The sequence below is a fragment of the Fonsecaea erecta genome (genome assembly GCF_001651985.1).
Source record: "Fonsecaea erecta strain CBS 125763 chromosome Unknown Scaff4, whole genome shotgun sequence".
Taxonomy (NCBI): domain Eukaryota; kingdom Fungi; phylum Ascomycota; class Eurotiomycetes; order Chaetothyriales; family Herpotrichiellaceae; genus Fonsecaea; species Fonsecaea erecta.
In genome coordinates this window covers 1452286-1473926 of record NW_017387247.1, presented here as the reverse complement: position 1 = coordinate 1473926, position 21641 = coordinate 1452286, and the positions used below count along the sequence as shown (strand labels likewise).

The window sequence follows — 21641 nt, the reverse complement described above, 5'->3', positions numbered from 1 at the left end:
CAACATTTTCTCAGCAACCCATACATTTTCAACATCATGCCACGACGTACCTCAGGTCGTATCTGGTCGAAAGGATCTGCCACTTCCCAGAGCTCCACCTCAACCCGCAGCGACCAGTCCAGCCATTCCAGCAACTCCAGTCACACCCAATATACCACTCTCACGTCTTGTAGCGATACCAAGCCTGTCGTCAAGCATTACCACAACTACGAGGAGCGTGAGATCGTCGACGAGCCCTTGGACTATCTCGACGAGCACGAACACGACCCCCGAGCATCAACAGAAACATATACCTCAACAATCGCCTCTGAGACTGATTCATCAAGACCTCCAAGCCTATGTCCGTTGATGAGACATATATGCTATCAGCCTGATGCGATCGCCACAACCCCTATTGAATTCGGAGAGCTATTTCCATCCACAAGAAGAATTCTTATTCAACACGACGACACTACTCCCGATGGCAATCTGAATCTCCGCATCGATACTGAGTTGACCATCACTAAAGGGCACAAACTGAAGTTAACTCTCTTCCACCTTCGCATGTACGATCTCGCTGAACGCCAGTTCTCGCTTCGTCGATATCAACGGCAATCGGGTCGGGAAGTGTGCAACTCGAAACGAAAGTACTTGAAGCCGGTCGTCCAGAAACCGTCATCTTCATCATCCTCGCCTCGGCGACGGTCATTCACCTCGACCCTTGCCAAGCTCAATCTCAGAACACTGAAGAGCAAGCCTCGGCCGAAGCCAGCTGAAGAAATTCCACACGAGGAGTCAGACGATGATTTCAGTGCTTTCGCCGCACAAGTGGACGTCAAAGCCACCATTCCCACGGATACCATCAGACTCGAGTTCTCCAACTACGCCCAGGTCGAACTGGAACGGAGTAAGGCCGGAGACAGCAGATATGAATTTGAGTATTGGGGCGAGCGGTATTCTTGGAGGCGGAACATGTACCGGGATGATTCAGAGCTGGTTTTCTCTTTTGAGCTAATCGCATCGTCCTCGGGTGCCTGTATTGCTCACATCACTCCAGACAAGTTGTCACGGAGACAGAGCAGACAAGAAGCAGCCCTGGGTGGTTGGGTCCCACCGTGCAGCCTGCGGCTCACAGAGAAGGACATCTCGAATGACTTGGGAGACGTGATTATGGCAACTGGACTCATGACCCTTGTGGATGACTGCATCAAGAGACGCTGGGACGAGCCACACCGCTCCTGATCCCGGAAGCACCGATCAGTCTCAGATCGCATTTTGTGGACTTGTTCTCTTTTGCCTCTTGGTCTTTTGTTCAGTCTGAACACAAACTCGGGAATGGATTTCCCGTTGCGGAGGCGTTACACAAAGCTACTGGGCGGTGTGGGATGCATCGCGAAGACCAGATGTAAAGGGCATCAATGATGGGAGTTGTCAGAGCGGAATCCGTCACATTTCTTGTACAGAATTTGCATTAGGTGAACTTGTGGCGGAGGGTTGATCTGGACAGCGATGTCTGGACATATTCGGGCTGGTCAGCCATGGGGACAAGGCTTGGACAAACGTAAATCAGGACGCACAGAACACGACATAACCAGAAGGGATGGGGCCATGCCGCATGACTCGTGTTCCACAAGCTGAAAGGCTCCGGAAATGTATATAGCTAAACGGATGATTTCCACACGAGTATGTTTTGGCACCGTGTCCACGCTTTCGTGGTATGAAGCTGTACAAATGAAAAAGCATAGTTACTTTTACTACAAGAACCCAACAGGGCACTGACTGGTCTCCTGGGTATGATATCTAGAAGGCTGGATGTACTGAGTCGCATGGAGTATTCTACCCAGAAAACTTGTATAGGACCAATCTAATCCATATGTGTGACTAGTGGCTTGGCCTCCGTCATGCGCTGCTCTGATTGGCCGACAGACCCCTGCTGACCAAATGGGCTTTCCACGTCCGTCATCCTCATTTGCGCCCACTCTGTTTTTTGTTCCTGCTGTGCATCTTGCTCCAACCATCAAGCTTCCATCATCCTAGACAAGATACTACTGCTGCACAGCTCTCAAAACTCTTGCCACGCTCGACGGCTCAATGCCGCGTTACTTTCTATTGAACACCAATGCTCACTGCAGGCCTAAGCTCCCCCCAGCCTCCGCTTGTCAGTCGCAGGTCTCCAGAGGCAGGGATCTCGCCTCCCTTTTCTTCATCATTTTACCTCATTCTCTCAACCCCTGCTTTTTCTTTGGTCCGAAATGACTGGACACTTACGTCCATGGCCCCCTGCACTCCGGGGTTGTTGCCACGGACTGTGTTACAATGCACCGACTAATCGATCCTGACAATCAAGTTGTTACCCAGATTCTCGCCTCCTGGCCTCTGCCCGGCTTGTCCCCAGGAATGTACCTATCGACAACCATCTTACGCCACTATAACCAATCTCACGGTGCAAGTACTCACCATTCTCGGACCTTGTGGTTCAACGCGAGACGTGGATCGATCTCATGCGTGCTCTGACACCCGCCCCCCGTCCAGCTCAGATTGCTGCCCAAATGCAAAATTATCCCCGAAAGCATTGAAGGCGACCAATGAGGAAAGCAGCCCTGGTTTTCGACGTACTCCGAATGCAGCAGCAGAAACGGAAATTCACACCCCTTGTTCGGAAGCTCCCTGACTGCTTCCAAAATCTCCACGACCATCGAGTCGGGTTGATGTGGACATGTCACCGATGGAAACAGTTTGTGCTATTTTTTTTCGCCGCTATCTTGCATTTGATCGGTCGGCACCAGCTCTGCCGCCCCCACCTCGATATTGCCATCCGTCATTTAATGGTTTCCTTCTAGCCTCTCGCGGACTTTTCCCCCATCCCTTTGATTGTCACAGCGTCCTCTTATTTTTCTACGCCATCATGCATATCATCGCTTGCGCTTGGAGCCGGACCTTTCGTCCCACTACTGTACGCTGCCGGATACCTGATGTGTTGGCAGCATCTCTCTGGTGAGGCTGTTGGCTCTGATTTTTTGCTTTGCGTTCTTCCATCCCATCCTCTACCCACGTTTGACATCTCACGTCTCTGCAGTCTCGTTCCTTGTACCACGAATGCCTTCATAGATGATGCCAGGGCCGCTGGTCCATCGATACAAAAGTGTCACGAGATCTCAGATCATGTCGCACAGAGCCAACCTATCTCCTCTACGTTCAGTTGTTTTCAGTGCTGCCCTACCTTGAAATGAAGCGGCCTTGATAGACAAAGAACCTGTCGTGGAAACGAAATACTGGAGCACCTGCAGCTCGCCTTCCCTGATTTTGGCACTCGCTCTGTCACTTTGCTTTACATCCCTAGCTGAGCATTCGAGTTGCCTGGGAGGATTTCTTTTGAATATAAAGTCCTTGGATATCTGTTGTCACGCAGGGTGGTTTCCGTCATCATCTCACTTCAATTCTTCCTCGTTGGCACGACCGAATATCCTCCGCAAAGACGCAAATCATTTGGATCAAGAGTTCTCGCATTCAAGCTCAAGACCCCGACCACATTCCCGTTCCACTATGGCTACCAAATCCCACAAGACCTGGCAAGAAGAGCTTGCTGGTAAGTCTCGCACCATTATGCTTAGTGAATCTTTGGCTGACTTATTGGCGATAGCTGAGTGCCGAAAATTGAGGTTGCCTGCTCCCCAGTTCAACATTGTCTCTGACCGTAGAGGTGAGTTGTGTACTGGAATAGTCCCTTTTCGACGATTCTACAGGTTTCTCTTCGCTGTTGTTCGGACGCTGACTTGTTCTGCGACTTTCTAGGTGGCCGTACAGCTTGGTCTGCTACAGTCACGATCCAGGGCCAGAATCTTGCAGCCAGATACTGGTATGACGGGCAATACCTCAATAACGCCAAGGAAGACGCCGCAGAAGTGGCTTGTACCAAACTGCGCAACCCATCGATCACCGCCGGTCAGTCGACAGTCTACCGGGCACAGTCTGGCTACGGTGGGCCCTGGGCTCGCTGAGTCTCATCTCGCGACGTGCTTTGGAGGGCAATACAGTGCTTTCAGCCAGGTACAAAGCCGTGGGCAGGTTTAGAAGTCGAATTTCCGGAGGGGTGATTGTCTCAATACCTGCTATATCCAATGGGGCAAAATGAGGGTTTCGAATGAGAGCATAGCGATGGCGTTACGGTGACACGCAGACACAGGACAGCAGGGGGGTTTTGAGGAGGGGATCTTTCTTTTTCTTTGGGATTGGATTTTCTTTCTCCTTTGTCCGTCGTTGCCACTTGCTCTCTCCGAGAGAGAAAAACTAACCCCCCAGATTTTAAGGGAGATTAGAGCCAGTCTGTCCTCTTGTCTAGGCTTCAAACTGTCAGCCAACGGGAGAGGTCTCAGTCCTCACCAAAATTTTCTTGACCGCTTTTCAGGGTTGGTAGAAGAAGATACAGGAATCAATGATATCTCATGCCTATGTTTTGATCCTGCCTGTGGATTCTCCTGCGCAGCTGTCCGAATTTTCTTCAGGATTTTTTTGGCCACCCCATCATCTCATGCCCGTATCGTGGCAGGTGGAGCTTGTGATCTAAGCTTGCAGCATGGGGCAAAATGTTTGTGTACCGTGACCTGTCGTGCTACAGTCCATGGGCGAGTTGGAGACTCTCAACCCACGTATTCGCATGACCCGACGGTCTGGATGTCGAATCAGGGCCAGGGAGTTGATGCTCTAGAACGGTGTGGGATGGAGGGAAGCATGGGAAGGAACGAGGCGTGGCCGAGCAAAATGTTCCGGGCCACAGCTCGCCCACCCAAAATTCTGTTTCCACCTCACCGTCGCCCAGGCTCCAACAAACCGACTTTCCTTTGTCGTACTTGGTGTCAATGATCTGTCAAGTACCCGGCAAGCCTAGTTGACGTGTAGAGGTACATCCCCGTGCCACCTGGATCAACGGACGAGTGCATCTCCCACTGCCGGATCTCTCATGCACTGGACCCGTCAAGTAACCAAACCACGTCTTGACATCTTCACCGCCGCGAAGCAGGCAATTCCCGCCAGTCCCTATGCATTTGGACCAGTCGCCGCCATGTCGACCGCTCCAAAACCCTCTGCACTGACCTTTGACCGCAAGGCCCGGTGTTCGGTACGCAGCCATCAACCCCCGCCCATTCCCCTGCCGCAAGACCATTCCCGCAGTTGACAAATGTCCTCCACCATCTCTCTAGACTTCGAAAGCCCGCGCCTCGACTCTGAATCTGCCTCATGGTCCAGTGGACCTGCCCATTTTCATGCCAGTCGCCACCCAGGCATCTCTTAAAGGACTGACCCCCGAACAACTGGAAGAGACGGGCTGCAGGCTCTGCCTGAACAACACATACCACTTGGGATTGAAACCTGGCCAGGCAGTGCTTGACACCATTGGTGGTGCCCATAAATTACAAGGATGGAACTACAATATCCTGACTGACAGCGGCGGGTTGGTGGTGCACAGCACCCTCTCTGCCCCAGGATAAGTGACTGATTCGAGCTATCTCAAGTTTTCAAATGGTTTCATTGCTCAAGTTGGCAAAGATCACAGAGGAAGGCGTGCGATTCCTGAGTCCCCACGATGGCAGTCCAATGTACGTGAGGGTCCGGATGGAGGAATTTTCCGCGAACCACAGACTCATGTCATGCATAGGCTACTGACTCCCGAGCATTCCATGTCTCTTCAGAACTCCATTGGCTCAGATATCATGATGCAGCTCGACGATGTCATTCAGACGACGTCGCCTGATCATGCACGGATGAAAGAGGCCATGGAACGCTCCATCCGCTGGCTCGACCGATGTATTGCTGCACACAAGAATCCCGGTACGCAAAACCTGTTTTGCATCATTCAAGGTGGACTTGATCTGGACATGAGGCGACAATGCTGCGAAGAAATGGTCAAGAGGGACACACCCGGCATAGCGATTGGCGGTCTGTCTGGCGGAGAAGCAAAGGCGGATTTTTGCAAAGTGTACAGCTTACTTGCCTTATCCCGTTTCTGCCTCGGAATATCCGCATGCTTACTCTTTGGACAGTGTCGATACATGCACCGGTCTACTACCTGACAATAAACCGAGATATGTCATGGGCATTGTACGATGTTCCCTTTCATTACCAGTCCCAGACAAGCACTTACCTATACAGGGCTATCCTGAAGATATAGTCGTCGCAGTAGCTCTTGGAGCAGATATGTTCGATTGTGTGTGGCCGACACGGACGGCGGTGAGTTTACATACCTTGCGTGATTTTTATCTTTGAAGGCCATCGTTCTGAGCGAGGAATGACTGTGCGTGTCGTTTAGCGCTTCGGCAATGCGATTACTTCTTCCGGCGTCCTGAACCTCAAAAATGCTCGATATGCTCAGGATTTCGGGCCTGTTGAGCAAGACTGTACCTGTACTTGCTGTCGTTCAAAAGAAGAAGGCGGCTTGGCTATCACCAGAGCGTACATCTACCACCTCGCAGCGAAGGAGACTGTCGGAGCTCACTTGTATGTGGTTCAACTCTCATCGCAGCTTCTCTACTACCTAGCTGTGCCCCTTGTTCTGCGCCAGCCCTCCACTGGATCCCTTGATTGACTCGCTACATTCACAGATTGACTATGCATAATGTACACCACTTGCTTTCACTCATGCGACGGATCAGGACGGCCATCCTGGATGACCAGTATCCTTCATTCTGCCAGCAGTTCTTTGCAAAGTATTTTGAGGGACAATCTCCGCCTGCATGGGCTGTCGATGCTCTCAAGGGAGTGGGTATTGAGATATGATCACAGTGCACACTGGCAGGCATCGACTTTGTGTGTTTCCAGGTGCGTGAAATCCCAGCTTCGGGTCGGTAAGCATTTCAGACCTCAACTCTCTCCAGATGGAGGGCCACTTTTTGGATCATCTTAAGCTTGAAATACTCGGCCCAGCTTGAGGCCATTTCTATTTCTTTCAGTCAAGTTCACCAGATAAAAACAGTCATCACGCTCAGTTCAAGTCTCTTTGATTTAACTCGGCTGTGAAACAATGACGTGAAGAGCATACAACATGATTGACTTCTGGGGTCTCCAATTCGATCCTGTAAATCTCTATGAAACATTGTCATGTCTAAAAGCACGTAGTCAGAGACACCCTCCCAATCTGCAAGGAAACCCCGACCTCATAATCATTCAGATCCTGGCCTGTTCCCCTGGCTTCCCTGTGCTACTGATTTGACGTTTCTTTTCGAGCTCCCTCTGGAAACTGGCATCCAACGCCTTCACGAGGGCATAGATTCCTTTCAACAGCGGCGTTTGCACACCCTTTTCCTCGGCCAGTCGGACGGCGTTGCCAACAATCGCATCCACCTCCATTCTGGCGCCAACCTTGGCGTCCGCGAGCATGGAGGGTTCTATTCCCGGCAGCTCTCGGACCTTGGCGCGGTTGATCTGATATTCTATCGTCTCGGCGTTGATGTTGTCGTAGCCCCACGCCTGTGCGATGGAGGCGATCTCGGTCATGAGCGACTTGATCAGGTTGAGCGAGAACTCTGGCGGGGAGGACCTGAGGAACTGTGCGTCACGCGACCGCGAGAGCGCGCACACCGGGTTCCAGCTCGCGTTGACCATGAGCTTGCTCCAGCGCTGCGGTTGCACGTCCTCGTGCACTTGCGTGCTGCCGCCCCCGGCGTTGAGCAGTTTGGCGAACGAGTCTGCCGCGACTCGGTGCTCCCGTGGCGCGTTGGATGGGTAGGTCCCGATGTGCAGAAGCTCAACCTCGCGGTGAGCGATCACGGCGGGAGCGATTTGCGTGGCGGGAAGATACACCACGCAGCTCAGCAGGGGGTTCTCTGGGTAGAGGGTTCGATAGGGTTCTTCGATGGCGATGCCGTTTTGTATCAACACGATGGTCGTGTGAGGCGAGATGGCCGGGCGGAGTTGTTCTGGCATTGACGGGGTCGTCTGGATGGCCTTTGCGGTGACAACGATGTAGTCGAACGGTTTGGCCCCCGATTGGGAGACGGCCTCATCCACGGTCCGCACCACTTGGGGTTTGAAGTTGAGGCCGTCCCCGAAGATTGTCGAGTTGATGGTGAAGCCGGCCGTGGAGGCCACCGCATAGTTCGACCGGCATACCGTGTACAGGTTGGCTGAGCCGACGGGACGGAAGAGGATCCAGGCGTACACCGCGCCCACGCTGCCGGTGCCAAAGACGAGAACGCGAGGAGGGGTAGTCATGGTTGTGCTAAGAGAGAGAGAGAGAGAAGATGTGTTAATCAAGTAGAGAAATTCATGTCACGAATGGGCTTTTGTCCTCGCTTTTCTTAAGTTACCCTTGGCTTGCGAAAGCTCGGGTGTAGTTTTGGAGATGGATTCATGAAGAACTTGAGTTATGGCCGATATGAGCGGCGGAGCGTGTGGAGATATCGGCAAAGGTCCCGATGGATAGGATGATCGTATGTCCAATGGGATCATTCCCGAGCGGGTGTGAGGGGCAAGGCGTGTTCTCTTGCATCTCTGGAGGGAGTAACAGCAGGGAAGAGGAGAAACGAAGTATGCCTACCTTTTCATCGTTTGCTGCGATGTACGGTCCCGCCTCGTAGTCGCGGTGGAGGTAGCTTGGACAGCTCTCCAGGACTGTATTCTTCGAACAGGGACAGCAGTGTGTTTGCAGAAGGATATTGCAGAAGAGGCTCTCGAGTAGATACCCCGGTGCTGGTCACAGCCAACGTAGAATCTCACATCAGACCCGCCACGGGAGGGTGTTCGTGGTGAAGGCCTTGATATGCCACCCACCCAGTGCTGGGCCACACATCCTCGGAGAGATGGTCTCATGTTCGGCAGCAGCTCTCGAGATGTCGCAATCCTGCGCCAATGGCGATGAAGAGCTGTGGCTTGCGGTGTGGACGATGAGTACAATGAAGAAGAGAGGTCGCAATCGTTGGGCACTTGGTGTGAGAAGATCTCGTCCTGCATCGGATGAAGGAACTTGCTGGGGCCGACTGCGGCGGAGCAGATGCGCCGAACACGACGTGCAGCCGGCAACGCGACCACAGCGACACCAACGGCAAAAAGGGGGTCACCGGCGACAAGGATCTGCCAAATGACGTTGTCTGGTTGTCAAAGAGGCTGAAACCCACTTCCCAGGATGGAGACGCTTCCCTTTCATTTGATCGTACACACGGCGCAATCAGACAAGAGAAGGACTCAGAGAGAGCACCACAGCATCCTCAGCAAGAAGAATACCAGAGACACACAGCCATGGATCCAGACATACCTACGCCCTCGATTGAGCATGACGGCCCTCCAGATCGCAACGGCGTCTTCACCACCACCACAACAACAACCCCAGGTCTCGTGTCACCCTCCATCCGAGTGAATCATCAAGACCACACCCACGCGCACCCAAACTTGCTGAGTGCTGCTGCGCAAATACCGCTCCCGCCCTCTTCTCCCATGCGCAGTCCCTACCACACCCCTGCAGCCTCCAAGACCAAGTCTCTGTCGCCGAAACCGCCCTCGCGCTCGCCGTCTGTCGCGAGTTCATATCGAGGCGAGAGACAAGAGAGACAGTCCACTCCGACCCTGGCCAGCAGAAGGTCAACCTCCAGCCTGAGTAATACCAGGGGCAGCACACCTCAATACCGTCGAGCGTCCTCCAACCTCAACCCTCTCTACCCTGCGACAAATGGCAAGATGTCGCTTCCAGAACGCCCGCCTGTCACGGCTAGTTCGGTAGCGAAGGAGTACTTTGGAAAAGAGCTGGAGGCTCATATTTCCCTGCAATCCCCCGTGGTGGTCATAGTCCATGATTCGTGTTATGGCCATCGCTTTTCCCGCCCTCGCACCTCAAAGAATGCGCTCGCCACAATTGTCGAGCGGCCTGAAAGAATCCACGCCACGCTGCTGGGTGCATCTGTGGCCTACGTGCGCCTGGGAGGCCGGCATGCTGACGGTGAATATGCGCCGTGCCCGAAGCACGAACCGTCACGCGTGTGCAACATCCCCTTCCAGATCCGCAAGACCTCGAGGATTATTCCTCTCACCCACCCTTCAGTCGCTTTCGTGCACGGCTCAAAATGGATGGAAGAGTTACAAATCATGTGTGACACTGCCGAAGGGAAATTGGCCCTCAATGGGAAAGAGTTGGTGAGACCGATCGGCTACGGCAAGGACGAGAATGGAAATCCCCTTCCTAAACTACATGAGGGCGACCTGTACCTGTGTGCGGAATCGCTGGCTGCCTTCCAGGGCTGCCTCGGCGGGGTCTGCGATGCAGTAGACACTGTCTTCTCCTCGCCACTGACCAAGCGAGCCTTTGTCTGCATTCGACCTCCTGGCCATCATTGCTCGTCCGATTACCCGTCGGGATTCTGCTGGCTGAACAATGTCCACGTGGGAATCGCCTACGCGGCTATGAATCAAGGTCTGACCCATGCCGCTATCATAGACTTCGATTTACACCATGGAGACGGTTCCCAGAATATCGCCTGGGACCACAACCGAAAGGCACAAAGCGCAGCTAAGAATACTGCAGCGCACAAGAAGACCCCTATCGGCTACTACAGCCTCCATGACATCAACTCCTATCCCTGTGAGTGGGGTGATGAAGAGAAGGTGCGCAATGCCAGCTTATGTATTGAAAACGCTCATGGCCAGTCAATTTGGAATGTCCATTTGGAGCCCTGGTCGAGCCACGAAGAGTTTTGGAAACTGTACGAGACCAAGTATATGATCCTACTTCACAAGGCGAGGTTGTTCCTGCGCCATCACACGGCAAAGATCCGCTCTTCTGGAACTCAGTCCCCTAAGGCTGCCATCTTCATCTCGGCGGGGTTTGATGCCAGCGAGTGGGAGGGTGCAGGCATGCAGAGGCACAGTGTCAACGTTCCGACAGAGTTCTACGCACGGTTCACGGCCGACATTGTCCGGCTTGCTCACGAGGATGATCTCGGCGTCGACGGGCGAATTATCAGCGTCCTAGAGGGTGGATACAGTGATCGCGCCCTGACTTCGGGTGTCCTGAGCCATATATGTGGTATGGCGGGTGACAACCATGCTGCGAGTGGGAACAGCTCGTCAGAAGTCAATGGGAATAAATTTCAGACGATCAACAATTGGGTACAGGACATCCCTTCCTCGGCCGCCGCGCAACACTTTACCTACTCAGCGGATTGGTGGGCTCTCCAAAATCTAGAAGAGCTTGAGTATGTCGTCGCAGGTCGTCAACCTCCAGCTTCGAAAGCTAAAGATAAGTCGGGAAACTACTCATCACCAACACAAGCGTCCACTCTGAAGATGACTGACCATGCTCGCGAGAAACGCTCATTCTCAGCTTTGCATGCCAGGCTTTCTCTAGAAGCTGCATATGAGCCTCCGCCGCCTGACGTTGACTGGGCCATAGCTGCGTATGAGCTGTCTCGTGTCATTATCCCCAGTACCCGCCAAACTTTGAGTTGTACTCACGAAGAGCTTAACGCGGAAGCCACCAGGGTACGACGAGAGCGGCTTTCGACGGTCGGCTTACATCCTGGACCTGATGAACGGATGCAACTGCGCGATCGAAAGCCAAAAGCACCCCCTGCAAATCTTTCAGCTGTACGAGCAATATCGCGGAATGGCAACCGGCGGACAACCATTGCGGCAGTTAGTGACTTGCCTGATCCAAACATAGAGCATCCAGACCTACCCAACGGGAGAATGCGTCGAAGATCCAGCGATGCGTCGAGCATTTTGTCGAGTTTCCAAGCGATGAAGTTGTCAGATCAGGGAGCTGGTGACGCAGGGATTATGCCAAAACTCCCCAATGCACAAGTCTCTTCGAGGGAACCCTCAACCGCCCCGGGGAAGCCAGTGAAGCCTGTTGCCGTGAAGAAGACAAGAGCACCTACAACCACAAAGCCACCGGCAAAACGGCAGACCAGTCCTCGGAGGCAGAAAACTGTTTCATCCGCTGTTACAGGCTTGCCCGAGGCCAAAGCTTCTGCCCGCGTAACTCAGGAAAGTGTGGTCAAGAAAGAGCCATCCTCGCCTTCTCCAGACGGCCGCAAACAAATGTCAAATAGTGACGAGCTGGACAACCTAACAAATGGGATGAAGAAGATTTCGATCAAATTGAAAATGCCAACTGCAGAAGAGCACACCAACAAACAGAACCAAAAGATGGTTGAGGATAAACAGAAAAGGCCTCGTGCACCGAGGAAACCACTGGTGCCGAAAACTTCCAAGCTAAGTGAGCCGACTCCTGTCGCCAATCCCGGGCTCCCGATCAATACGCGGACAAAGCTGCCGGAAGACGGCTCCCAGGGCTACTCTGAAACGCCAGCCTCAAGTATTGCCGGAATAGGAAAGGCAAATGACATTTCCCGACCGCTTGAAGATCCCATGCCATCTCCCAAAGCGATTTTTCTGCCTGGAGACAAAGACATGGACATCCCTCCACCATATATAGCACCTCAAGAAATCAATGGCGAGCAAGATCCACAGCGATCGACCGTGGCCGAACCGAATGTGGCTGTCCCTGTGTCCGACACGCAAGCTCCAAAAAGCAAACCTCCCTTCGCCCTACCTCCAACACCAAGCTCCCAAATACAACCAGAAATGGCCGACACTGCGTCGTCGGAAGTGCCTTTGTCGTCTGGAACCAATAACCCGCCACAGAAAACAAAGCAGGACCTACCCGTCTTCACCTCAAGCTCTCCGATCCCGTTTGCGGTCCCCGTCCAGGATGAGCAACACTCGCTGGCACAGAATCACCAACAAGGTTCAGACCAGCAAGCTTCGATCTGGAATGTTCCTGAAATTCTGCAGCAAAAATGAATGTCCAAGATAGATTCTTTGGAGCAACTCCGTTCTCTTATTCACAATTTCTTGGAGCTGGGCAAGTGGGAGCATTGGATATGGGCGCTTCGACGGCCTGAAAGGAACATTCCGTCCCCTCCTTTTCTCTTTGTTCCTCTTTTTGTTCGAGTTAGAGATACCCCCTACAGCATGGTCAGAAGCTTGGAAGTGTAATGGGAACACCAGCGTTATTTTCGGCTCGTTTTCCGGTCGGAAGTGCGACAAACTGCCTCAGTTAGATGCGGCATGCTCAGGTGAGAACCGTTCGGAGACTACTCCTTCGACGACAAAAAATAATGAGATACATTCGAATTGATTTATTATTGCCCCAGCCTCTATCGTGCCCTCTAGATCAAGTCACACCAAATACAACGTGATACTGTGAAAATACACGAATCTCGCAAGAAGAGAGCAAACAGGGAATCTGCTGATCAAACATTGACATTTAACACAACTCTTCCCGCCGCTTCAGCTCACATCACCACACAGCCGCCCTTCCTTCTGCGTGCATCCCTCTTATCCTCCTCCCAAGTCTTCATATGATGCAAATTCCTGCCCTCCAATGCGGCCTGCACCTCGTCTCTCCGCGCTTGTCGCTCTCTGTGATACGGCCAGAAAACCTCCTCCTGATCTTTCTGGCTCAGCATGGCGAACTTGGCGGACGCTATGATCTCTTCGCGCGGGTAGCCGGTCTGGATCATGTGCTTGACGTCGTCGAGGGTCTCCTGGTAGGCACGGGTGACGCCTTGCTTTTGCCGGTTCGCCACCTGGGAGGCCACCGCGTACCCGGAGTACGTGTTGGCGCTGTATTGAGCATTGGGTTGCGTGGGCGAGATGCGACGCCCCGGGGGGAGCTGGGCTTGCGGCGTTTCGCGACGCCGGCATCCTGCAGCAGAATCGGAGATCGCTGGTGACGGCGTCGGGGCGGGGAGAGGGGCATCATCTCCGGTATCAGGGTCGGAGGAAGCTCTGACACATCTTGCACGGTCCCGTGGAGACGCACGTTGGTCGGGGAGAGAGCGATGCCACTCCTGCGCTCTCGGGCCGAAGGCATGGCGATGTTCGACAGGTCTTCCGCGATGTTATTCAACCGGCCGACCATGGCGGGCGTGTCGCTGGAGTACTGGGTTCGCGAAACCCTCTGGCGCTTGGCGATCTTGGTCGGGCTGGAGGCGGACAGACGCTTCTGCGGCAGGGTCGCGTAGTTTGCGTACTCGGCGAACTCAGAGAAGTCATAGCCGTCCTCGTTGACGGTCGGGTCCCGTCGGCCACTGTTGGGCGGCGACGGGGTCTTTCGAATCCTTGCGCTGCGACGTGAGACTCCGGAGTGCGAGGGCAGGGCCACAGAGAACATGGGCTGCTGGACGCTGCGCTCTGCAGGGTGGATGTTGTCCTCGGGATGGGGAGGGATGCCTCGACTGAGGCGCTCCGCGCAATCGGGACAGTTCCACGGCATGTAATGTTTGACGGCGTTCTTTCGCGCTTTGTTGCACTTTGCGGTGGGCAGCGCACAGCCGCCGTCTCTCCTGGTGAAGCTGCCGTTGTGGCCGCAGTCGTAGATGGCCAGATCCCAGAGACACATGTTTGCGGTGGCAGGAAGGGATTTTTCTATTCTTGAGAAGTAACACGATTGAACGGGCTGTGTCAAGGATGTGGGAAAAGGGAAGAGCAGGACCACAGCACGATATGAAGCAAAATGGTAGAAGAAGAAGAAGAAGAAGGGTGGTGGCCTGGCCATACAAAGCCTTTGTTCGAGGGTCTGCATGCGGACGGTCGAGTTTCCATGAAAGAGTTCCCTCGGGAGGAGGCAGAGGATAATGCCAGGCCATCCCATGCCATCCCATGTCAATCGGGACATAGAGCGTGCGTCATCGTGTCTCTTTCGCCAGAACAAACCCTCATTCTTACCTCTCTCCGTGTTGTGAACGGTCAGGACGCTGGAATGTGAAAAAGCCCTGTGACCAGCCATTGTGTGGACTGGCGAGTAGTTGCCGTTGATGCTTACCCTGTGCTCGAGTATCACACCAAAATAGTTCTTTATCGACCGCGAACGAATCAGGCATTGTCTGGCGAGGAGGAGGACCGCAGTCTTCTGTAGGAATCAAATCAATGTGGTTGTTGTTGAAGAGTTGTGATGGACATGTCGACGAGGCTGAATGCAGTGCCAAGACATGAAGCCGGTTGCCCCTCGATACGGTTTGTAGCTTTCCGCATTGGGACATGTGGCTGTTGTCCACTATTAATATCATCAACCACAACCATCAAACCGTCAGCCATGGCTAAAACACGCCCCGACGCCATTCGCTCATCTCCGCCTCCACATGACAAGTACTTCATCTGTGCGCTGCATGAACGCCTCTTTGCTATTCTGTATTGTTAGCTATCAGCTGCGCATGGACTCATCCTTGATCTGACCGCCATCGCCGAACTCAATCTCGACCCTCGAGTAAACAAACCCCGCCTCTGCTCGACGAAACAATGGACGACCGTCCAGCCTTCACACACGTACCACCCAGCTATGCCGACGGACCTCCCTCATATGTCAACGGCCCAGGAGAGGAGGATGTTATGAGTATGCCCGGACACAACACATCGCTTAGGCTGCTCCCGCAGGGCGATGACTTCAGATCGTATGTGACAAGCTCTGTTTCTTCTACTCTATCCGACAGACCGCCCACGCCCAGGCGCAAGCCGGTACCTGACCCCAAGGTATCGCGGGTTGCATGGGAAGACTCTCCCATAGAGTCCGCCGCCCGAGGCGCAAGGCCGCAGTCCCCAGTGTCTTCGTTGATTGCAGAAGCCGAAGAAACCCTTCGGCGCAGTCGTGAGACGACCACCTTTATTGGCCGCGCGCCTACCCTCAAGGCTACTGTGACCCTGAAGAAAAGCTCCCAGACTGACAGGACCCCTTCCTATAGACCCTCTCCTTCCTTTCGGGGCTCCCCAGAAAGATATCGACCTACGGCATCGACCGCATACAGTTCAAGGCCAGGCTCCAGCCTAGGACGAGCTCCCTCGATTCCCCCGCCGACAGCGAACCCTCGTTCCCCAATCAGACCTTCTACTCCTTCTCGAGTATCTACCGACTGGGGCAGACCGGCAGCGTCCACTGTTTCTTACGAACCGGCAGACCTCAATGGCAGTCCACGGCCGGGCACACCATCATCGCAGTATGGTGGGAGTCCACGGAGACCTCTGCCTCCTGCACCGCTCTTCTCGGCCAAAGGCGCGGCAACAGAGACGGCGATACCGATACCGGACTCAGACATGGACAACGACATCTTTGTGAACGGCCACCCAATCGTGCCTGACAATGATCCGAGAGCGAGTCTCAAGTCAGCCCATTCATACATGACCGACTCGACCTTTACGGAAGAGGATGACGCACAGAGCGAGAAGTTTGATCACTATGGCCCTGCTCCAGAAGGAAGACAGGACCGACGAGGATTGAGATCGGCACAAATGACAAAGAAAGAAGTGCGCCTCATCAACGGAGAGCTGATCCTCGAGTGCAAGATCCCGACGATTCTCCATAGTTTTCTGCCCAGGAGGGATGAACGAGAATTCACGCATATGCGATACACCGCCGTGACCTGCGACCCAGACGACTTTGTTGTGAAAGGTTACAAGCTACGCCAGAATATCGGGCCCACCCTTCGGGAAACCGAGCTGTTCATCTGTGTCACCATGTACAACGAAGGCGAAATCGAGTTCACGAGGACGATGCACGGCATCATGAGAAACATCAGCCACTTCTGCTCGAGGACAAAATCCAGGACTTGGGGCAAAGATGGCTGGCAGAAGATTGTCGTGTGCATTATTGCGGACGGAAGACAAAAGGTCCATCCTCGCACTCTCAATGCTCTGGCGGCCATGGGAGTCTACCAGGATGGTATCGCCAAGAACATCGTCAACCAGAAAGAAGTCACCGCCCATGTGTACGAGTACACGACTCAGGTCTCACTGGACGAGACTCTGAAATTTAAAGGGGCGGAAAAGGGCATTGTGCCGTGCCAGATGATCTTCTGTCTGAAGGAGCAGAACAAAAAGAAGCTCAATTCTCACCGTTGGTTCTTCAACGCATTCGGCCGCGCCCTGACGCCCAACGTCTGCATTCTACTTGACGTGGGCACCAAGCCGGACTCGAAGGCGCTGTATCACCTGTGGAAAGCTTTCGATCAAGATTCCAATGTCGCCGGGGCGGCGGGTGAAATCAAGGCTGACAAGGGCAAGGGATGGATGGGCTTGCTGAACCCCCTGGTCGCCTCGCAAAACTTCGAGTACAAGATGAGTAACATCCTCGACAAGCCACTCGAGTCAGTGTTTGGTTATATCACTGTCTTGCCCGGTGCACTATCAGCATATCGTTACTACGCACTTCAAAATGATCCCAGCGGCCACGGTCCCCTCAGCCAATACTTCAAGGGAGAAACGCTGCATGGCCGTGACGCTGACGTTTTCACCGCCAATATGTATCTGGCGGAAGATCGAATTCTCTGCTGGGAGCTTGTTGCGAAGCGCGGCGAACAGTGGGTCTTGAAATTCGTCAAGAGCGCGTACGGAGAGACCGATGTGCCAGGTAAGAGCCCAGCAGAAATAGTTGTGAACCTTCACTGACCGCGTGCAGATGCTGTTCCGGAGTTCATCTCCCAACGACGACGCTGGCTCAACGGAGCTTTCTTTGCGGCAGTGTACTCCTTGGTCCATTTCAAACAAATTTGGCATACTGACCACACTTTGACTCGGAAGATCTTGCTACACATCGAATTTATCTACCAGTTCATCTCCCTGACATTCACCTTCTTCTCCCTCGCCAACTTCTACCTCACCTTCTACTTCATTGCCGGATCGCTGACAGATCCCAAGATCGATCCCTTTGGTCACAACATTGGAAAATACATCTTCGTTGTCCTCCGCTACGTTACGGTCTTGTTGATCTGTCTCCAGTTCATCCTCAGCATGGGCAATCGGCCGCAGGGCGCGAAGAAACTTTTCACAGGTACAATGGTCACATATTCGGTTGTCATGGCATACACCACCTTTGCATCTCTCTACATTGTCGTCAAACAGCTCACAACACACGCGCTCGAAGAGACGGACCCGAAGAGTCCCTACAAGCTGGGTAACAATATCTTTACCAACCTCATCGTCAGCACGGTCAGCACCGTTGGCCTCTACTTCCTCATGTCATTTCTGTACTTGGATCCATGGCATATGTTCACCAGCTCGGCTCAATACTTCGCCCTCTTACCGTCCTATATCTGCACGTTACAAGTGTACGCGTTCTGCAACACCCACGACGTCACCTGGGGTACGAAGGGAGACAATATCTTACACACCGACCTCGGAGCCGCCAAAGCAGTGGGATCTGGTGGAAACACGGTCGAAGTGGAAATGCCCTCTGAACAACTCGACATCGATTCCGGGTACGATGTGGCGCTCCGCAACCTGCGGGACAGAGTCGAGGTCCCTAAACCGTCCGTTAGCGAGTCTCAGCTGCAGGAAGACTACTACAAGTCCGTTCGCACGTACATGGTCGCCGTGTGGATCGTGTGCAACGCCATTCTCGCCATGGCCGTCTCCGAAGCTTACCCCGTGGGCAGCCACATCAGCAACAATATCTACCTGAAAGTCCTTCTGTGGTCGGTGGCCGCCGTGGCACTCTTCCGTGCCATCGGCTCCTCGGCATTTGGAATCATCAACCTGATCTCAGCAATCGTGGAGGGACGATTACAAGCCAAGTTCGAGAGAATCTTTGGTGGTGGGGACGAGAACGGACGGCACCGGAAAGGACTGGGGAGCGGCATCAGCGAAAGCGGCAAGACAGGATTGAGCAGCGGCAGCAAGGGCAGTGCCACGGGAATCAGCTTGAGTGAAGTGACGAGCAAGATTTCAGAGAAGTTCAGTTGGATCGGCAGGAAATGAGGATAGTGCCATGCGTGGGCATTTGATTGAATTGATTCTAAGGATGGGAAAAGGATTCCGACGCATGGAATACGAGTTTTTGGCGCATGATTATGGCTGATTGATTGGATGGTTGTTGATGTACGATAAATGCCTGTGTCTGTCTGTGTATGATGTGTTTTTCTCTTCTTCTTTCGGGATCTGCTGTCCTTTTTACGAGAGAAAGGCCTCTTGTGTTCTGGGGAAAGGAGGGAAGGAAAGGAAAGGAGTAATGAATGAATGGCATTGATTGATATCGCACAACGCAAACACATTCTTTTTGGGAAAAAGAAGAGGCAAAAAGCAAGAGCAAGAGCAAGAGCAAGAGAAGAGAAAAAGTTCTGGGGTGCGGTTTTTTGTCTTCTATTCTCCATTCTTTCTCTATCTATTATCTACTTTTCTTCGATCTTGTTTCTCCGGTTCTCCTACAGGTTCTTTGGCTGTATGTAGAACATACGATCGAAAAATCATGCATGCATGCATGGGTTGGGCGGGGTTAATCTCTTCGAAGGCGAAGTAAGTAAGGCCAGGAAGGAAGGATCGGGAGAGTGAGTGAATGAGTGAGTGACGAGACGGAAAGACGGAACCTTGGAAATAAAAAGCTTCGACTTATCTTTTCTTCCATTCAACTATCAATTCACCTACCATAAAATTACATTCACCGCCGGCGTCAGGCAGGAGTGCACATGTGCATATCAACCAACCAGTACAAAAGCACCGATGGAAACACACAAACACCTCGACACTACATGACCTGGGTCGACTTACAATTTTCAACCCAATCCTGATAGTCCCAAACAATTCCCATAGCACAAGGTTTTGTCGCTCACCAGGGTGGTGGGACAGGTCCACTTCGAAGAGAAGACGAGACGAGGTGTCGACCTTACCGTTTGTCACGGAAAAAAAAAGAATGCCTCCCTCCGTTACCAGCTCCATTTTTTCGGGTGCTTCGCTCTCTGGGGTAGAGACATTCTCGCCGCCCGGGAGAAGATATGTCTGCCGGCTCCAGCGAGGAATCCTGGGAGAGTCTTTCCGTTTTTTTTTGGGTGTTTCACATTTTCAAATGTTTTTGGGGTTGGGGGTTTGTAATCGAATCGAGCACAAGATAATCACCACCGAGGAGGAGGGTCTTTGGGAGGGAGGGTTGACTTACCTTGCACTTACTGGCGATTAGCTCTTCTGTTTCGAATACGGTCTGAGCGTCGCAGTGGTTGTGGATTGGAATCGAAATCGCTGCCATTTACAACGACAACATCGACGCCATCCTGGCCCACGGCGGGTGCAGATTCAGAGTGAGGTGGGGAGGAATGCGCCCGAGGGCGAGATGTCCGTGGCCGAGGTGAACTATCGGATTCATGGTCACTTGTGAGGATGACATCTCTGTTTTCTTGCTCGACGCCGGATGCAGCAGACATGGGTGAAGTAGACAGGGGTGCTGGGCCTCTCTGCACCAACGGCACGTGGATGACTGAGCTCGGGGCAGGATGAGGAGGGTGTGTGTAGAACTGTTCGACATGACGAACATTTCCCAGGACCTCTCCTGTACGGGCATGTTCCTTTGGAGTTGTAGGACCTGGGGTCATGACAGGGGCAGGGATTATGCGAACGGGAGTGGGTTGCCGCGCACGCACATTTTGCGGGAATGGAAGGCTGAGAGCAGGACTTGGTGTGGGAAACCGTCTGGACTCCCGTGTCCCCCGTCGCTCCTCCAAGATCCTCTCTCTACGTTGTTGATGATTTTGCCGCTGGTGCATAAGTCTGATGCGCAAGGAGTTTGCGGCTCTGGCAGCAGCCCCTCGTTGATAGGTGGTACGCGATGACAACGTCGCGGATGACCCGGTTGACCCGGTCTCCGTCACTGAGAACTGGGAGGGAGTCAGAGTATTAGCGTTCAGGAGAGTTCCGGTGACGGGGTTGTAAGTAGAGTTGAGCTCTGGAAGGTCTTGCTGCATGAACTGCGGCAATTGGGGCCTTCCGACCGGGAGTGTTGGGAACGAGTCAGCTGGGAGATGCAGCGGAGCCGAGTTTGGTTCGGGTTGAAGTAGCTGCGAGTAACCGTAGACACCGGCGAGGGAATCCGTGGAGTGTTGCTGCAACTGAACCTCGTCAGGAGTTTGAGAATAGTTGGATGAGCGGGTATTGTGAAACACACCAGGAGGGAGAGGAGACCCTAGATCCACGCCAGTCGAAAAGTCAAACCAGAAGTCGGGATCAAATGTGTCGATCCTGGATAAGCCTGGAGCAACTTGTGAATGGTTTTCAACGACGAACTCATTGTCAGCTGGTTCATCGCCACCCATATTTAGATCGTTGAAATCTAAAGCTTCGTTGTTTGCCATATACTCGTAGCTAGAGACTGGCTCCGAGGTCAGTGTTCCGGGATGAGGAAACTCGAGATCTCCGAAGATTGAATCGTCAAGATAATCCTCGAGTCGAAAATCATCTTCATGGACAACATTATTCTGTGCTGAGAATGGAATGCCAGAAGCTGGGGTTGACCCTTCAGGTTGGGACGCCATTGTTGAGAAAAGGGTGATCGTTGAATTTGCTTGGTTCTAGAGATGATCTGCGAACGAGAGCAAATGTGCGATCGATTGGGAAACCTTTTCAGGGGCGTTGAGGCTTGCGTTGGAAGGATGAGAGGCAGAAAATAGGTGCTGCGTACTCCATGGCCCATCTTATACTGTTCAACCTTCGACGACAAGAGCGAAACTTGGCGAGGGAAACATGGGTTCTTTGATCAGACAAGGACACTGAACAATTTGTTGCCTAGACAATATGCAAGGCCCAAAGCCTGCAACATCGCGAACATCACAGTTTGTTGCAATCCCCTTCGAGTCCTTTGTGAGGATTGTGTCACTCGACCCTTGTCGGAGGTTCAAGTGCCTACAAGGCGCAAGTCTGGACAAAGT

The 21641-nt window shown here is 53.1% G+C and overlaps 8 protein-coding genes across 8 annotated transcripts; 5 read left to right on the top strand and 3 right to left on the bottom strand.

Moving 5' to 3' along the window:
- Positions 1 to 36: 36 nt before the first annotated feature.
- Positions 37 to 1221, top strand: AYL99_05291 (hypothetical protein; the record flags this gene model as incomplete). The annotated part of the gene is made up of 1 exon (XM_018836803.1): positions 37 to 1221. The coding sequence occupies one exon, from the start codon at positions 37 to 39 to the stop codon at positions 1219 to 1221; it is 1185 nt and encodes a 394-aa protein (XP_018693656.1).
- Positions 1222 to 3522: 2301 nt separating this feature from the next.
- AYL99_05290 (hypothetical protein) lies at positions 3523 to 3977 on the top strand (the record flags this gene model as incomplete). Its single annotated transcript, XM_018836802.1, has 3 exons — positions 3523 to 3565; positions 3620 to 3679; positions 3772 to 3977. The coding sequence occupies 3 exons, from the start codon at positions 3523 to 3525 to the stop codon at positions 3975 to 3977; spliced, it is 309 nt and encodes a 102-aa protein (XP_018693655.1).
- A 959-nt stretch (positions 3978 to 4936) lies between these two features.
- Positions 4937 to 6145, top strand: AYL99_05289 (queuine tRNA-ribosyltransferase; the record flags this gene model as incomplete). The annotated part of the gene is made up of 6 exons (XM_018836801.1): positions 4937 to 5095; positions 5178 to 5428; positions 5490 to 5573; positions 5633 to 5953; positions 6018 to 6075; positions 6140 to 6145. The coding sequence occupies 6 exons, from the start codon at positions 4937 to 4939 to the stop codon at positions 6143 to 6145; spliced, it is 879 nt and encodes a 292-aa protein (XP_018693654.1).
- A 992-nt stretch (positions 6146 to 7137) lies between these two features.
- AYL99_05288 (hypothetical protein) lies at positions 7138 to 8184 on the bottom strand (the record flags this gene model as incomplete). The annotated part of the gene is made up of 1 exon (XM_018836800.1): positions 7138 to 8184. The coding sequence occupies one exon, from the start codon at positions 8182 to 8184 to the stop codon at positions 7138 to 7140; it is 1047 nt and encodes a 348-aa protein (XP_018693653.1).
- Positions 8185 to 9207: 1023 nt separating this feature from the next.
- Positions 9208 to 12765, top strand: AYL99_05287 (hypothetical protein; the record flags this gene model as incomplete). The annotated part of the gene is made up of 1 exon (XM_018836799.1): positions 9208 to 12765. One exon carries the CDS (start codon positions 9208 to 9210, stop codon positions 12763 to 12765), a length of 3558 nt encoding a protein of 1185 aa, XP_018693652.1.
- Positions 12766 to 13259: 494 nt separating this feature from the next.
- On the bottom strand, positions 13260 to 14368 carry AYL99_05286 (hypothetical protein; the record flags this gene model as incomplete). The annotated part of the gene is made up of 2 exons (XM_018836798.1): positions 13260 to 13729; positions 13786 to 14368. 2 exons carry the CDS (start codon positions 14366 to 14368, stop codon positions 13260 to 13262), a joined length of 1053 nt encoding a protein of 350 aa, XP_018693651.1.
- Positions 14369 to 15264: 896 nt separating this feature from the next.
- Positions 15265 to 18711, top strand: AYL99_05285 (chitin synthase 1; the record flags this gene model as incomplete). Its single annotated transcript, XM_018836797.1, has 5 exons — positions 15265 to 15416; positions 15471 to 15657; positions 15705 to 15861; positions 15917 to 17365; positions 17414 to 18711. The coding sequence occupies 5 exons, from the start codon at positions 15265 to 15267 to the stop codon at positions 18709 to 18711; spliced, it is 3243 nt and encodes a 1080-aa protein (XP_018693650.1).
- Positions 18712 to 19889: 1178 nt separating this feature from the next.
- AYL99_05284 (hypothetical protein) lies at positions 19890 to 21248 on the bottom strand (the record flags this gene model as incomplete). Its single annotated transcript, XM_018836796.1, has 1 exon — positions 19890 to 21248. One exon carries the CDS (start codon positions 21246 to 21248, stop codon positions 19890 to 19892), a length of 1359 nt encoding a protein of 452 aa, XP_018693649.1.
- Between the last annotated feature and the right edge of the window lie 393 nt (positions 21249 to 21641).